The sequence below is a fragment of the Cariama cristata genome, unplaced genomic scaffold (genome assembly GCF_000690535.1).
Source record: "Cariama cristata isolate BGI_N322 unplaced genomic scaffold, ASM69053v1 scaffold2798, whole genome shotgun sequence".
Classification (NCBI taxonomy): domain Eukaryota; kingdom Metazoa; phylum Chordata; class Aves; order Cariamiformes; family Cariamidae; genus Cariama; species Cariama cristata.
Genome location: NW_009630490.1, coordinates 36,932 through 54,281, shown reverse-complemented (window position 1 = coordinate 54,281; position 17,350 = coordinate 36,932). Strand labels below are relative to the sequence as shown.

General features: G+C 41.1%; 1 protein-coding gene across 1 annotated transcript in view; it reads left to right on the top strand.

Moving 5' to 3' along the window:
- PIKFYVE (phosphoinositide kinase, FYVE finger containing) overlaps positions 1–17,033 on the top strand; it is a 61,739-nt gene extending 44,706 nt beyond the window's left edge. The window contains exons 23-41 of the mRNA XM_009705549.1: positions 519–697; positions 1,185–1,298; positions 2,605–2,713; positions 2,826–2,980; positions 3,527–3,617; positions 4,644–4,704; positions 5,302–5,445; positions 5,615–5,735; positions 6,857–6,952; positions 7,697–7,780; positions 8,272–8,363; positions 9,012–9,176; positions 9,745–9,804; positions 10,251–10,427; positions 11,145–11,248; positions 11,535–11,663; positions 13,098–13,359; positions 15,301–15,375; positions 16,362–17,033. Of these exons, the coding sequence (XP_009703851.1) occupies positions 519–697; positions 1,185–1,298; positions 2,605–2,713; positions 2,826–2,980; positions 3,527–3,617; positions 4,644–4,704; positions 5,302–5,445; positions 5,615–5,735; positions 6,857–6,952; positions 7,697–7,780; positions 8,272–8,363; positions 9,012–9,176; positions 9,745–9,804; positions 10,251–10,427; positions 11,145–11,248; positions 11,535–11,663; positions 13,098–13,359; positions 15,301–15,375; positions 16,362–16,477 (2,334 nt within the window). The 3' untranslated portion in view covers positions 16,478–17,033. The remainder of the gene's footprint in view (positions 1–518; positions 698–1,184; positions 1,299–2,604; positions 2,714–2,825; positions 2,981–3,526; positions 3,618–4,643; positions 4,705–5,301; positions 5,446–5,614; positions 5,736–6,856; positions 6,953–7,696; positions 7,781–8,271; positions 8,364–9,011; positions 9,177–9,744; positions 9,805–10,250; positions 10,428–11,144; positions 11,249–11,534; positions 11,664–13,097; positions 13,360–15,300; positions 15,376–16,361) is intronic.
- The last annotated feature ends 317 nt before the right edge of the window (positions 17,034–17,350 follow it).

Below are 17,350 nucleotides of genomic sequence, written 5' to 3'. Positions count from 1 at the left end.
GCCCTACACTGCTATGTATACACCTGTTCTATAACCTTTTATTTCTGTGTGCTCATGTAAACACTAATATATTTGTGGCTATTAAGTATGTATTAAGCTGTGACTACTCTACGCTTGCAAGCACTGCTGAAGTCGAAATACACTGCAGAGCAATACCAACATATTTGTAGCTGAAGAATCACAAGGGAAAAAGTATGTGATGAAACCACTGCTGCTGACTGAGTGGCTGAAAATTGTCTATGCAGAGAAATAGCATCCCAGATACAAGCTTCTGTCAAGGATATGTTTGCACTCCCCCGACTTAGCATCTGTCATCATCAACTAGCAGTTGTTGTTTATCCTATTTATTGTAACTATGTGTTGGCCTTAGCTTTGCATAAATGCTATCTTTGTTGCTTAGTATGTATTAGGGTCATGGGTGCTTCTGGTACTAGAAATACTAGATTGCTGTCTAGTTTAGCCTGTCCTTAGTCTTGGTTGAAGAGTGAAATTGAGACACTTGGCTTTCAATTTTTCAGGTGACACCGGTTGTTCCCCTTTCCAATGATTCTTGGTCTATGTCTTTTGCAAAATACCTTGAGCTGAGATTCTATGGGCACCAGTACACTCGAAGGGCCAATGCAGAGCCTTGTGGTCATTCCATTCACCATGACTATCACCAGTATTTTTCCTATAATCAGATGGTGGCATCTTTCAGGTGAGGTCCACTGCTAAAAACTTCCTTCATTCTCTCTAGTACGATGTGAAGCATATAGCTCTAGTAAGGATTCATCAGGTCTGTAGTTCACTTTGAGTCTAGCATGGGATAGCATACTGCAGTATAACCACAGGTGCAGGATTGTGTGCTGGCTTGCAGAGGGCATTGTGGGTGCCACCACTGTCCTGGATGAGGTGGATGGGCAGTGTTCCTAAGAACAGATGGCTCCCATTCATGATCCAGAAGGGAAACATTTTTCCCTGTCTAATCTCAAAAACTTTTAGAACTTTGTTTTTGCAATGTGGTCTGTGGTTTTACTTTTTGCCTAGGAGATAAATGAGCAGGGTGTTATTGCTCCTAAAAGTAACTGAAGCCCTGGCACTATTGAGAGTGCCCCTTTTCGTATAAGGGCCACAACTGCAATATGGTGTAGAATTAGTACTATGTGGGGAGAGTCTTCTTAATAGCTGTTGTATTGCTTTCTCAGCTACTCTCCAATCCGGCTACTTGAAGTGTGTGTCCCACTCCCCAAGATCTACATCAAACGGCAGGCTCCATCAAAGGTTACTATTTTGCAGGATCTCAAGGATTTCTCTCAAAAGTAAGCTTTGTTTTTAATGCTTTCCTCAGCTTATTTGTATTTTGGGCTCTTATTAGCAGAAACAAACCCATTTTTGTTATTATTGCTAAGACTTGCCAAATATTCATTATTTAGTAGAAAAGTAATGGTTTTAAACACATTTATATGTACGTATACTTCTAAGGGAGGGTGGTATTAGGATCTTCTTTATTGCCTTTACCTGCTCTGTCTGTACTAATCTCTCACCTTTTCATCTGGTGGTAATTCAGCTTAAATGTAGCCAGTAGAAACTAAGATGCTTCTCTTCTCCATCCTTGAATGTTGCACTGGAATTTCAGTGATATAGCAAGTTTCTGAATGATGTTGCCAAGTAGCCACTGAGAGGCTGACTATCAGCTGATGTCTGAAATGTCACCTTTTCTTACAAAATGCCTTCTCAAGCACAGCAAAGTATTTCTAATTCCTCCCTCTTAATGCTAAAAATGGAACAGAGGAGGTGGTCCTAGAAGGCTTAATCTGGAAACTGCAGGTAACACTTTGTACCCTTTCTCTAACACTCCTTTTTGGAAGATCTGGCCAAGTTTAAATCCTGCCTTCAGCCCAGAAAAACTGCAAAGTCATTGCTCAGATCTATTGTCCAAACAAAACTGGTTTCATTACATTGGTCATATGGCAACTAAACTCTCTGGTGTGTAGAAGACATTGCCGTTGTTACCTATTAAATACGGTAACAGCAGTCTGGTACCTTCTTGTATTTTAAATGCCATAAGCCTAGATGCATTCTAAGTGTAGGAACAAAAAAGTGGGAGACAGCCAATGTGGAAACTGTATTAAATCCAGCCTGACTGCTGTTCTGCCTGGTGCCAGCATTCCTGTATGGCTGATGTCTCTGTGACCGCCTGACTCCAGAGCTTGTGGAGCTTTGTTTAGAGCTGAAGTAGAGGTGCTCACTCTGACTGTCTCTGGGCCCTTCGAGTGGAGGTGTAGCTTGCAATCCCAAATTCTTTCTAGACACAAATGACACAACAGTTCCCCTCTGCTAGTAATGTGTTTGACCTTTGTGTTGCTCTCTGATAGCTTTTACTACTAAGAATAAGTTGTGAAGAGGCATGTCAGTGTGTGTAACTTGGTAGGTTTCTGCTGTACTAATGAGTGTTTCTCCAACTTTCCCTGTAAACTCAATGGGACAGCCTACTGTGCAGAAGACTGTCATATATTGTCTTTTGTATTCTTACACACTAACCACAAGTGGATTCAGACTTTTCTTAAAGAACGTTGAAGATGTTCCAAGTAGTCATAGCTTAACTCTTTGCATCCCTGTTGACAGGGTGTCACAAGTGTATCTTGCTGTTGATGATCGCCTTGCCTCTCTGAAAACAGATACTTTCAGCAAAACGAGAGAAGAGAAGATGGAAGATCTCTTTGCCCAAAAGGAGGTAATGGACTATTTCTGCATTAGCAGACCATATGCTGCAAAGTGTGTGGAGAAGCCACTCTGATCTAGTGTCATCTCTGGTCACAGAACGCTGACAGTTTTTCTTTTGGCAGATGGAAGAGGGGGAATTTCGAAACTGGACTGAGAAAATCCAAGCAAGACTGCTTTCATCATCATTAGACACACCTCAACAGCTGCAATCTGTTTTTGAGTCATTGATAGCCAAAAAGCAAGGACTTTGTGAGATGCTGCAAGCCTGGAATAATAGGTAAGAGGACACATGTAGGAATCATGAGCAGCACTGATACTGTGTTGGTTGTAGAAGGGAAGAGGTTCTTTTGTGCTTTCTCTCCCTGTAGTGCAGTTGCTGTATAGAGTGTGTTATAACAGCTTGTGCTGAATGTCTTCTACTGGTTAAGACCACAGAGCTGGTTGATTGGAACAGAAAATCATTTGAGGCCAGATAATAAAAGTACTGTGTTGTAGAGAACAGCTTGCATCTGAGAGGAGAAAGTGTCATTTGAATAAAGGTGGAAGAGGGGAGCAGGGGAAAGCAATTAATTGAATGAAATTATCTCAGAAGTGAAGAAAATGTTCTGGTTTTGGCCGTTTGAAACATAGCTTTGGCACATGTTAACAACCATCTGAGTTTGCAGTAAAGAATTGTGAAGGCATGCTTGGCTATATTCTAGTATGGAGAAACTTCATAACTTGAGCCTTTCAGAACTAATACCTGTAACCTATCTTTTGATTAATTTTTCTTTGGGTTTGTTTTTGTGGTGTGTGTTGGGTTTTTGGGGTTTTTTGTTTTAAGATTACAGGATCTCTTCCAGCAAGAGAAAGGGAGAAAACGTCCATCAGTACCACCCAGCCCTGGGAGACTGAGGCAAGGTGAAGAAAGCAAGGTACGAGTAGCAGGCTAGAAGCTACTTAAACTTTTTTCTTCCCTCTGGGGCAACACAATAGTCTTAAGACTCTCTTCAGTTCACTTAGTAAACTTGTTTTACTGCATCATGTAGCTTTCAGCTGTAAAAGCTTGAATTACGGGTTAGTATATGTATCTTTTCCTAAAGAAGTGAACCAAGAGCCATATTACACAGAAGATTAAGTATGAATAGGATTTGATGATTTTCTGTGGTATTCGTGTAGTTTGTGTAGTGTTATCTGAATACTGACAGTGGAGAGCTGCGCTTGTTGTCAGATGTATGCCTAAATAGGAAGCAGGTCACCTTGTTGGACCCTAGGTTGTTGCCCACCAGGTTTATCCCTTGTGAAAAAGAAAAGGCAAAAATTGTCAGGAGAGGCAGAGCAAAGAACACAGGAAGGACTGATAATGAATTTGTAGGTTCATCTCTGTTCTGTTACGTGTCCTGTGGGAACTGGCTGAGGGGAGGTATAAATGATTTTGGACTGCTGCCTCAAGAGCTCTGACTAAGGGTACAGTTGCCAGCATGCTGAACAACCACCCTTTGGGGAGGTGGTACTCTGAGAAAATGTCCAGGCTGCAAGGCAGTACAGTGTAAGTATTGTACTAAGAGGCTGAACTCCCAATACTTCTAATGTTAGCAACGTGCACTAAGAAGCCCGATGATATCCTGGATTTGCTCTGCTACATGCATGCATGTCCTGTCCACTTAATATATATTTGTTAGATGTTAAAATACACAGAACCGTGATCTAGGAGTGAGTAGGTTTATAGAGGAAGAGTGTAGTCTTTAAAGCAGCATACAGAGGTGACAGCAGTCATAAGCATCTTGTGAAGCTGGGTTGCTGTTGCCTTGTCTTTTTTCATGTGGTGGCAGATACAGTGACAGTGCAGTGGGTGGCAGTGCTCTGTTGTGGTACATCTACTTTTGCAAGTGTTCCACAGAGGAAGGGATACAGCTATAAAGCGCTTGGCATAATCATTGGTATTTTGTTATTCTGCCTAGGTCAGTAGTGTGGATGCTTCCCCACGCAATGCTTCTCCAGCACTGCAAAATGGAGAAAAAGGTCTGTTGTTTGTTTGTTTATTCTTCTTAGGCTACCAAAAGAAGCTTGCTGCAACCCTTTCCCTGACATAACAAGGGAGCCTTTGTCAAATTTGGTAATTTAGAGAAACTGTGAATCCCCATTGTGTCAGATTTGAATAAGCCAATTTTTAGCTCGCTGTTATAAAAAGCACGGTCTGCTTCTAATGTGAAGCTGAATTACTAATGATACTAAATTGGCCAGCAAGGGTCTTCCTTTGAACTTGTCTGAAAACTTTCAGAGGCTTTCTAAATAACTAGGTAACTATGTGGAATTTGGGAAATGCCTCTCACCTCTTCTGTGAAGTGGTTATGGGTGTTGAGACCTCTTACCTATAAGGCATACTGAGAGTTTGTGGGAACTGAAGGTAGTGGGTATAAGTGTATACATCTTCTAGAGATTATGTGCTACATTGATCAGCTTGCCCATTCCTTTGCTCTGGGTGGCATTACCTGTTTCCTAAGTAAAAACTTCTTGAAAGTAGGCACTGGTGATAGTTTGGCCTGGGAGCAAGCAGTACTACTTCTGACAACCGTGTAAAATGCTTTCTTCTGTCTTTAACTGTCCTTGTACTCTTAGAGGATCGTTTCCTGGCTACTTTATCAAGTCAAAGCTCTGCAGGCTCCACCCATCTTCAGCTGCCCACCCCTCCAGAGGTTGTATCGGAGCATGTGACTGGTGCCAACACTCTGTCTGAACAGGATACAACAAGCAGCTCAGAAGGTATAGTTCAGTTGTGGTCTTGTATTCTTTCTCTTGCTTCTCTGTGGCAAATATATGAGATCCACTTAGGAAATGGCAAATCTGGTAGCTGTGGTCTGCAACCTTCCTTCTGAATTTACAGCTTGAAGTTTGATATTATGATGCAGATTTAACTTAATCTGTGTTCCAGATGTGTTTGATGGACACTCACTGGGATCTACAGACAGCCAAGTGAAGGAGAAATCTACTATGAAAGCTATTTTGGCTAACTTTTTGCCTGGAAACAACTATAACCCCATTCCATTTCCCTTGTAAGTACTGCATGATATCTATGATGCACAAAATTAGGAGCCTGATCAAACTGCAGAGCCGTGCATGTTGCTTTTGCTCAGTATATAATGTAAATCATCACTTGGGTTTGCCTATGAATAAGCAATAGAACTTTGTCGAGGTAAGAAGTTTTCTGTGTCCCTTCTAGGTGTTTGTAGGTTACCTGCCTTTCTTATTAATGATCCACTCTTGTGCATATACACTATCAGTTTCTCCTCCTCCTAGCAGGCATGCTTCCTCAGAAAGCTTGTAGGAGGAGAAGCGGGGGGAGGGGGAGAAAAGTGCCTTCTAACTTCATTGCTACAGGGAGGGAGCAGAAATGTCCTTCCTTAGCAAACACTTACTAAAGCTGTGTGCCTGCTTCTTGTTTTTGCTTCCAGACCTCTTCCAAGGGTTGGACTCAAATTGGCATTGTCTGGGTGTAGGTCAGGTTCAATGGCTACTGCATGTGCCCTCAAGTCCCCCTCTCATGTGAAAATGGGCCGGCTGGAAAGTCTTTCAGCTACTTGGTCTGCGTGCTTTGTGGTGTTTCTTGTTTGACATGAGCCTAACGTTTGGCAGCCTGAGTTTAACTTCTGAATCCTACCCTAGGGTAGTAGTGGAATCCATGGGCTAATGAGGTGAAAGTTAAATGACTGGACCCTACAGATAAGTAAAAGAAAATCTTACAGAAATGCAGGAGGCTTTTGGGAATTTTCTGTGCTAAACTGCTTGTTCAGAAAAGAGTCCAGGTTTGTCCTGTAACTTCACTCTGCAGGCTGTGCTGCAGGACAGTCAAAACAAACTCAGATTTTGGTGCCATTAGAAACAGTGGCTGCTAAACAGAAATGGACTCTTACTCTAACTGGGAGCTGGTGTTCTGATATAAGCAGCTTGCTTGAAGTGTTGATTGCCCTAACACATTACCATTTAGATTTAACCACATAGCTATGAACGTGTCTATTGGGAGAAGCTGATCTGGGGAGCTTTGATTCCATGCTGAGACTTGCAGCTTGTGCCTGGGATTGCAGTGATGAGATCTGGGTTTTGACCAAAACTTAACCTTTTCTTTTGACAAACTTTTACAATGTACTAACAGTCTCCCTATGTTGTTGTCATTTAGTGACCCGGATAAGCACTACCTAATGTATGAGCATGAACGTGTACCTATTGCAGTCTGCGAGAAAGAACCAAGCTCCATCATAGCTTTTGCTCTCAGGTACTAATGTGATTTTGCTGTTCATCTGGCACATGTACTTCTGCATCTTTCTGTACAAGGAATATTTAAATCCTAATGATAGGGAACAAGCATGACAAGATTTCTTCACTCAGCTGTGTTGAGTTTCTGCCAGAGCTGAAGTTCTTTCCTCTTACTACTGAGATACGGAAAGTAGGTTTTCCAACTTGGAACTAGATTTTTGGGCTTTTCTTGCCAAATTCTAGTACACAAAAATGAATTAGTTATGTAGTGTCCCCTGTAATGTGATACTGTTAGAGAAGGAAGTGCAACTAAATTTTGTTCAGCTCTCCAGCCTGGAGGAAGTGCAACTGAGCTAGGGAACAACAGTTAGGTGTTCATACTGCAGTCTGTCCCTTACCTACCTTTGGCCGTAGCAGCTCCTGCTACTACTCAGCTCTCCAGACCAACTACTTCAGTAAATCTTGGGGTTTGTGTGTCACAAGGCAGCAGACTTTTAAAGAAGTGCGGGAGAGGGAGAAGCAAGGAGGGGATTTTTCCTGCAGTAAGATCTAGAGCAGCTTCTGTTCTAAGGGAGCTAAGTTCTAATTGTAGAAAAAATGAATGAGAGGTTTTTCTACTGTGGATTTTTGTTTCCTGTTGTTGTCTCTGAATGGAATCTTTGGATTGGTGTTGCAGTCTCCCAGAGAACAACTGACTCTCTTATCTTTTTTTTTTTTTTTTTTTTTCCCTTTTTTCTTTTTCTTATTTTCCTTTTCCCTTCAGTTGCAAGGAGTACAGAAATGCCCTGGACGAGTTGTCCAAAGCATCTCTGAAGAACAGTTCCGAAGAAGGACTACAGCTAAACAGGTTACATGCAGGAATTACAGTACATAGAGCAAAGACTCAGTGATTGTAGTGAATAACCCAAAAGTAGGATGGGGAAGGACCCTCAAAATATGCCTCTGTTAGGATTTCTGCTTTCTGATGGAATCTGAAACATTCCATGTAACCAACACATACTTGCAGTATCTGTGTTTCCATTTCATGTCAGGGACTGTGCTGGCTCCATCACCTGATCCCTTGACTGTGTACATGGTAGGGATTACTGGGTCTGCTTACCTTTCCTGTAGCGATGGATGGAACCGTTAAAATAGAGACCCAAGACGTTTTTCCTCAGGGTGGTGGAGGAGGACAACTTTGGAGAGTCCCACACCATTACAACTTTAAACTCTTTCTTCTTCATGTAGCAGTACTTAGTGTTAGGCATGAAAAAGAAATAAATGTACAGAAGTAATGCAATAGTGTCTTGGGTGGCAGTATTTGTTGGGCTCCTGACTTTTTTTTCTTTCCTCTTTCAGCATGTCAGACAGCAAACCAAAGAACAGTAGCCCTGTCCGCCTGCCTGAGGCTAACATGGGTCCTTCAAATCGCAATGCAGAACCAGAACAGCGTAAGACCATTTTACCAAAATCATATCCATGATGCTAATCTCAGCTCAGACTTGAGTCCACTTAACCTGGGTTCTAGCTCTTGTGAAAGTTAAGTTAGAACAAAGAAAAGGCATTCTTGAGTTGAAATTGTGACTTAGAGTTGACCTGATGTAGAATGTGGGGGAGAGGGGTGTGTGTTTGTTTTTTGAAGTTTGTGCCCATGGCTTTTTCTGATTCTCTTGAGATCAGACTATCGTTCCCATGATTTCATATGTCATGATGTAGTGGACCTTTGGCTGTTCTTGAGTCTAGCCTATTCAGTGGGGTATGATGCCCATAATATGTTCTGACCTCTTTTGGCACTGCCTTCTTTAAAAAGATAGCAATTAAAATATTTTGAAATGGAGAAGTGAGGTTCTTACTGTGTTAAAGATGCTTATGCTTGGTCTGTGTTTTCAAATGACTTAGCATTCCAGAATGCTACTCAGAACACTAAATCAGGTAACCTGATGGACCTTGGTTGCCTGAAGAATAGCAAATGAGTTACAGTTGAATGGTATCATTCGTCCAGTTAGAACACTGAATGGAGAATGCTTGTGTAAGTCATGCTTTTGTTAAACTGCCTGTGGAAATGCCAAGGCCAACTTCTTTATTCCTTTTCACTGTAGCAAAGAAACCATCTGGTGTTTTGTCTTTCTTCCGTGGCACGGGAGGGAAGAGCCCAGACCTGTCTTCCCAGAAGAAAGAGACCTTACGTGGTGCTGACAGTGCCTACTACCAAGTTGGACAGATGGGCAAAGAGGGAGGAGAAAACCAAGGAGCAGAGCCTCAGGGTACGACTGTTGAGTCTATCTTCTGTCTTGGACTGTTACTTCTCCCAAACCTCATTCATACCTGCAAGGCCCAGAATGCTCATACTTTTTCAACAGTCCAAGGTCACTCAAGATGCCTTGAAAATTAATGATTTGAGCATCAAACATAGGTTTCTCCTAAAGACATTGCTTTGCTTTATGAGAAGAGAAATAGTCTTTCAAACCCTGGTAACTGCTGGGACATTGAGTAGTCTTAGCTTGAATGCCTTTGGACTGAGTTGACACTAGTTAAGCAGACCAGTCTCTCTTCCTTACTTTCTGTTTAACTTGCATTGTTTCAGCTTATGGAAAATTAATTAAGAGAAAGAGAAAGCTTGTACTTGTGTCCCAAGAACAGTGTTGCCCTTCTAGCATGTATATTATCATACAATTATAGCTGTATCTCTAATTCCTTATGTATCGTTCCCTCTATATTCTTGAAAAAAGAAAAGATTTTTCTTGTAATGTGAGTTTACAAGTAGTATCTCACGTGATTTTCGCAGTAATAATAATGAACAACCCTGTCTGAATGGTCCCTTTATGCCTTCAGATGATGTAGATGGAGGAGATGGACAGAAGAAACAGCTGGTGAATCCCCATGTGGAGCTCCGTGAGTAGTTGTAAATAATAACTTGAAGTCTTATCTGACAAACCGCTTTCTTTGTGCGAATGTAATGGAAATCTTGAAGTTAATAGTTATTTTTTCTTTGTATTGGGCATGAAGGAAAAACAAATCAGGAACGGAGCAGTGCAATCTTTACTTACTGTAATCAATCTCTCTGTTGTAAAAATACCCTGTAAAACTTTTTTTTTTTAATTAGTCTTTTGTCTGGACGCTTTCCCATGGCATACACTGTGAGCTAACCTAAATAGGTTTGACTTTCCTGTAAGTTTTCTTTTAAATCCTATTGGTTTAAACTTCAAAGTACAATAGGTGTGAGAGGGATGTTTAGCACAATAATATTCTTCCAGACATCGGTAAAATCTCTTGCATGTCATCTCAAGTAGTCAGTGAGCATTACATGCTGTTATTGAAGAAGACCTTTTTTTTTGCAGAGTTTTCAGATGCGAATGCCAAGTTCTACTGCCGGATTTATTATGCTGGCGAGTTTCACAAGATGCGTGAAGTGATACTGGGGAGCAGTGAAGAGGACTTCATCCGATCCCTCTCTCACTCTATGCCCTGGCAGGCCCGAGGTGGCAAATCTGGGGCTGCATTCTATGTGACTGAGGGTAAATGCAGCTTCTTTCACCTTTGTAATTAGAGGGTGTTATTTGGGGATGATGGTGGTTAGTGTGTCGTTTAATCCCTGATTACCTCTAGTAAGAGGGTTGCTGACTGTGAGTTGGCCACTCAGAATGGAAAGTTAAATGGATTTTTCTGGAGTCTTCAATATCAGATTATTTGTCTCTTTGTATATTGTATATGCAGGAGAACAGAATGTGGTTCTCTTTTTCAGGAGAAGCAGCTATGGAGGCTGGTTGAGCAGAAGGGTTGTATTCTCTTAGGGAGGCTTCAGAAAACAAAAATTTAAGTATAATTTTAGGAAAAGTGGTTATTAAAGACACAGTGTTTCTTATAATCCCACAAGCTATAGTTGATTTATAGGAATATTTTTTTTTTTTCCATTCCTTCTGGAATGGAAGGGTCTGTAGGCTGTTTCTGTTGTCTGTATAAGAAGCCCATATAGCTGAGGTAAATCTAACTTAGGCAGTCTCTTCTCTCTGATTTGCTAGAAGACTGAAGTCCATAAAGGATGGAATTCTGAAATTCAGAATATATGAAGTAAAAAAGTTTCTAGAAACGAGCTTCTGTAGCTAAGAATTTAAGAGAATTGTAGTCCTTTAACTTTTCAAACCACTTCAGCTATGTGACAGTCCTAAAGGACTTGCAGAGAATACATCACTTACTGTATGTAACCCTGTTGCCTCTATCTGATGTTAAAACAGATGATAGATTCATCTTGAAGCAGATGCCTCGTCTGGAAGTGCAGTCGTTCCTTGACTTTGCTCCACACTACTTCACTTACATCATTAATGCAGTTCAGCAGAAGGTATTTTTTTTTTTTTTTTCCTAAGAGGGAGAAAGGAAAAAAGTGCCTCTTATTTTAGGTCGTGTTCTATATTTTACAGACTAGTAACAGTTTCCATTAGCCCCTTTCATTTAAGTAAAAGAAGATGTCAGAGGGTATGAGTTGTACTAATAATGTGTTTTTAAGATGAAAAGTGGGAATTTTGCTAGAGCTTATAAGCTGTTATACACAGAAGAGTGGTGGCTCTAGTGTTTGATTGTTGATTAGCTGTATGCAGATATCTTACCCCATGTCTTCTCTTCGTCAGAAGCCCACAGCACTCGCCAAAATCCTTGGGGTATATCGAATTGGATACAAGAACTCTCAAAATAACACTGAAAAGAAGCTGGATCTGCTTGTCATGGAAAACCTTTTCTATGGCAGGAAAATGGCTCAGGTAAGAACCAAGCATTCTGTTCCCTTGCAGTGCAGTTCTGACTGGGAGCAAGAACAGGGTTACCAGTAGCCATCTAGGTAACTTTTAATTTTGCATGTGCTGTCTGTATCTAGCACTGCTCAAAGATGACAGTTTGTGCCTGTTCGCTTGTTATGTGATCCTCGGTAACTTGATGTCTATATTGGCTTTCGGATAGTTGTGGTGCAGGCTTTTAGAAGTTTTTAAAAGTCTTATAAGTCCCTACGTCTCCAGTGTCTGAGAGAAAGCATTGCTAACCTAATTAGGAAATGTGAAACCTTTTTGCAAAGCTTTTAGAGGAACTAACTGGGATTACAGACTAATTTGTTTAGAAGGAGAGTCTCAGCAATGGAGGTGGTGAGCTACTGCGTAGTGGGGGGGAAACTAATAATGTTTTGAACCCACTGTTCTCTCTTTGAACCACTTCATGTGTGGGACAAGATTTTGAGTTCAGTCTTGCTCTTAGTAAAGGAAGAGTGACCTTTATGAGGCAATAGAAGAAAAATGAAGACCTTAAAATGACTGGGGGAAAATTCTCTTCAAATACAGAGCTGATGCTGAAAAGGAAGTTCAAACAAATGTCACTGCTAAAACTAGATAGTATAAATTCTTTCCACCTTCCCTCCCAGTGCCTGACCTCAGGGGGCAATGTGGATGTTTGTGGGAGGAAGTGAACTGAGGGAATTCTAGATAGATGTACAGGATGTTGTTGTGGGTTTTCTTTTTGTTTGGGTTGTTTTGTGTGAGTGTGTTTTGGTGTGGGTGGTTTTTTAATTTTTTTTTATTATTATTTTTATTTTTTTAAAAAAATCATGAGGATGGTCGGCACTGGAACAGAGACCCAAAGAGACTGTGGACTCTGTTCCTGAAGTGAGTCAAATCTTGACTGGACAGGACTTGAACAACTTTCTCTAACAGGACTTGCTTCAAGCAGCGCAATGGACTAGAGACCCCCAGAGATCCTGTCCAACCTAATGATGATCCATCTCTTGCCTTGCCAACAGATGTTAAATGGTGCTTCATGCAAGACCTGCCTCCCTTTTCAGTGGCTTTACTTTTGTCAGCATTTGAGTCTGTAGAAGCTGGCTGGAAAACTGTGTTTACCCATAAAATATAAAAATAGAGACACCCTTTTTCCCTTAAATTAAGCTAAATATTAATGAAATAACTTGCCTAAAATTTGTGAATTGAGGTGGCAGAACTTTCATGTAGGCTTACATGCTACTCTCCACTCAAGAAACTTATTTTTGTAGTACGAAATTTTTTTTTTTTTTAATTGTTTTCTTCCTGCAGAGAAGGAAAGAGTTGCCCTGCTGTGCTGCCTTCTTGAACACTAGTATGTCGAACGCTTAGGTATGTCGAAGTCTTTAACCTCGCAGAACAATGCAACAAAGTAGTGCTATTCTCCATTTGCAGGTTTTTGACCTGAAGGGCTCCCTCCGGAATAGAAATGTTAAAACAGACACAGGCAAGGAAAGCTGTGATGTAGTCCTACTGGATGAGAACCTTCTGAAGATGGTCCGGGACAATCCTTTGTACATCCGTTCCCATTGCAAGGCTGTGCTGAGAGCTTCCATACACAGTGATTCCCAGTTCCTCTCCAGCCACCTCATCATCGACTATTCCCTGCTGGTGGGTCGTGATGATACGAACAATGAGCTGGTTGTTGGGATCATTGGTAGGTTGTCTTTTGTATTTTCTTGTTTTCAGCTGGTGAAACTGCTTTCTTCTGGTTTAGGTGTTTATAGTACTCTTAAAACTGTACCACCACCAGAGAGATGTGTGTCAGGAAAACTTGTCTTCTCCCTGATGGAACACTGCCCTCACCTTTCATGGATATTCAGAGTGGAAGCAGGAGGTCTCCTCTCCAGCTTTTGTATGGGCTTGTGTGAGCATTTGCATTACTAAGAATATATGCAGGAGACCTCACAGGTAGTGAGAAAGCAGTCAAGTTGGTGTTTAACCTACACTTTGATTCCAGTTGAAGTAGAGAAGGTTATTTGTCTGCTTTTATGCTTAAGGTTAAGTTCAGTAATGTTTACATAGCCATTTAAATTTTAACTTGTGTGGAGGGGATCTAAGGAGAAACAATATTGGCAGGGATGGAAAAGGGAAGTTAAAATGTCACGGGATCACTTGTGATCATGTAGTCTGACCTGGATAAATGGGTGGCAATTACCTTACCACATCCTCTGACTTGTGACTGGAAAGTAGAGCCTCATCTTTAGACAGGCAAACTTGTATTGTGCAAAAGACTTGGAGATGAAGCCGTTTTACAGGATGTGGAAGTGACTCTTGGAAATGAGATGCTCTTGAAATCTAGCTCAGGAATGCATCCAGATGAGATCTCAAGTCTGAATTACTCTTTTTCTGCTAAAGCTTGAGAACCATTCCAATAACACTTCTAGTTGAGAACTGAAGTCCCAGCTACAAAGAACTGTAAGTTCTTATTCCTTTCTGGTTTTGTAGACTCCTGAATATTTGGGTAAATGGGGTGAGACTGCTCCTTCTGTACATGTGGCTTTTTGCTGCCCTATGGAAAGTCTTACCTGATTAAAGTGTATATTTTATATGCTGTTTAAAGATAACAGTTCCTTCACTATGGTGGGAGCAGCTGTTAATGATCTGAAGGAGCTTGTTTGACATAAATATCTTCAAGAGAGAACATGCCTGCTCTATCAGGATATCGCAATGTTCTCTAAATTATACCCTTAGAATTTACAAAGTACTCAAACTAAATTTGTGGTGGGGACAGAACTGAAAAGAGTATTCAGATAAATGGGTCTTAAGATTGGCAGCTCTGAATGAGTTCTGTGTAAAGCACAGCTGAGGTGAAACATGTGGATACTAATGGTGGCCTTTTGTAAAGCTAGAAACAGTAAATTAAAAATTGTATAATTATCTCCTAACATTTGACTACAACTATAATGATATCCAGTAATGAAAAACTTAACTTACTGCAGCTTCAGCTTTGCAGACCAAAATGTTCATGTGCTTGTAATGACTGAGTCTGCTGTCTCTGAAAGGGGCTTGGAAACAGTTCTGAAGTCTTGTCCTTGCAGCCCCCTCTTCCAGTCAGGGTCATTGATGGTGTTTGCAGTCCTCCATATCATGAAGTGAAAAGTGTTTGCTTTCTGTTATCAAACCTGTAGGTGGCTGCAACGATGAGGAATACTACTGGAGTAAGTGGATAGGTGTCCAAGTCTTGATGCTGCTAGCTGTTGCAGTAAAGTAGTGGGAGCTGTTACGGTGAAGTAGGGCTTCTTGATATGTGTCTGGGATGACGATCAGCTAAGTGACTCTTGTAAACGAGCCCTTGAAATTCTAGCATGGATAAAGACAGACATGCCTGGACAGTCTATTTTTGTAGGCAGGAAGAGTTGATTGTGATCTTACTGGGCTTTTGAGGTATCATATTCACCCTACCCAAATATAATCAATACTCCAGAAAGCGAGGCAGCTGGTAGGGGGTACACTGGAGTTCTTCTGGCTATGAGAGCCTACTGCTTTCTTGCCCTTTTTGAGGGGAAATAGATACATTTTTAGAGCAGTGTTACGTGGGTTATAGCAGATATGAGATGTTTGTGTATGGATTTTTTTTTTTTTTTAATTGCAACAGACTACATCCGCACTTTTACCTGGGACAAAAAGCTTGAAATGGTGGTGAAGTCAACTGGCATCTTGGGAGGACAAGGTAAGTCCTGAATGAACGCAAAACTTTTGATCATGTTTCCTCATTACCTGGAAGCTTCCAATAACTGCTAATAAAGCCACAACTTCCCCACCATGCAGATTTGCAAGAGATTAAGTTGCCTAGAACAGGGAAAGGAATAACAAGTTTCAGAAAAATTAATACATTGATCTGCCTCCGTGAGTGACCCTTTAAGTGTGTATATATAAAATTCCTGGGAATGGGGTAAAGGTCACCTACTTATCAGACTGTTCTCTTCTGTTTCTTAGTTACCAGCTACTCACATACAAACTTAGTCATCCATACAGAGATAAAAAACCTTGCTGCCTGGTTTCAGAAGATGTTTTCCGAGTTCAGAAAATCAGATATACTCTGAGCTGTTAGTGGGGAGGAATCCTTATCAAATGATTGACTACTACCCTTATTTTGAGGAGCTGAGAAGTTCCCTTTTTGGAAGTGAGTAGAGTACCTTTTGTGCAGCATTGCCTAGAGTTGGCCACATGTTAGTAGGAGGGCTGAAAAGAGCCGGGAAGGGGAACACTTGATGTACCGCTGCTCAGGTGTGTGGAGAAGATAGGAACATGTCCATAGAGTGAAATTCTTCATGGGAGAAATTTGCATCTCTGCTGGAAAACCTGGAAGACCTGTAAACAGGAGAAGAGAAAAAGAAACAAACTGATCAGGGCTGATGTAAAAAGCCTAGACGGTCCCTCCAACTTCAGGTATCTCAATTCAGTGTTAGGGGTCCAAACGTTGATCTGTCTTCTCTCCCAAATGTTTAAAATGAAAATAAAAATTAAAAAACCAACCAACGAACCAAAAAAAACCCCATAAAGGCAGCTAATAATGCTTGTTGGTTCCAAGACCCTTGAATGTACAGTATGCCTTCATGATTATGCTGTCTCATGGTGTAATCTCATGTGACATTTGTCTGTACTGCAGTATGCTCTTTACCCCATTTCTAACTGCTCTTGACTCTTACACATTAGGTAAGATGCCAACTGTGGTCTCTCCAGAACTGTACCGCACCAGGTTTTGTGAAGCTATGGACAAGTACTTCCTGATGGTGCCAGACCATTGGACAGGACTGGGCCTGAATTGCTAAGCTAAAGCCCATATTGGGAAAGCACAAGAGAACAATGACATTATAGGCCACTCTCTTCCTGCAGCCTGTCCAGAAGTAAGCAAGAGGATTGCAGTTCCATGTCTACACTGACCATGTGCATCACATTGTGAAGTGTGAAATCTGCTTGTTGCACTTTAATCCTCTCTTGGAGGCTGATAAGCGAGCCTGCCTTGCTAAGGATCTAAGCTGTAAGGTACCAGTGAACAGCACTGATAAGAGACATTCCCTCTGTCAGTAGAGAAGGTGATGCTGTCTCCATGTAAGAGCACTGAAGCAGATTCTATCCAGTTCATGATGGTGTAAAAGTACATGATCTTTGTAAATTTTGCACTGTCTAAGTGGTGTTGAATATGAGCAGCTCATGTTTCTGTAGTGGATGTGTGGTACTGCAAATGCGAAATAACTCCCCCCTCCCCTCCTGTGTATGAGTGTGTGTATGGGTGAGAGAAGAATTAAGTTAATTCTCGAGTTGTGCTGTTGTTGCAGTGGTCTGTAGTTGACCTGTTTTGGATCCATGAATAACTTGTCCTCCTTTTGCTCTGCAGCTTCAATTTTTCCTGGGTTCTGTAAGCAGTTGTGGGGGTTTTGTGGTGTGTGTTTTGGTTTTGTTTTGTTTGTGTGTGTTTTTTTTTTTTCTTAAGGCAGCTCCACAGCTATAATGCCATATCACTACATATTTTAAGTTATATTACTGCAGTATACCTCTGTCTTCATCTGTCATAATTTCATTTTAGCTGAATCCCATAAAAATGGGTTGTCAGTCAGCAGCATACTGCAAAATCTAAAACATATCCCTTCAATCCTAAACAGTACTTTGATCTAAATGTTGCCCAAATCCCTGGGAACAGGTAA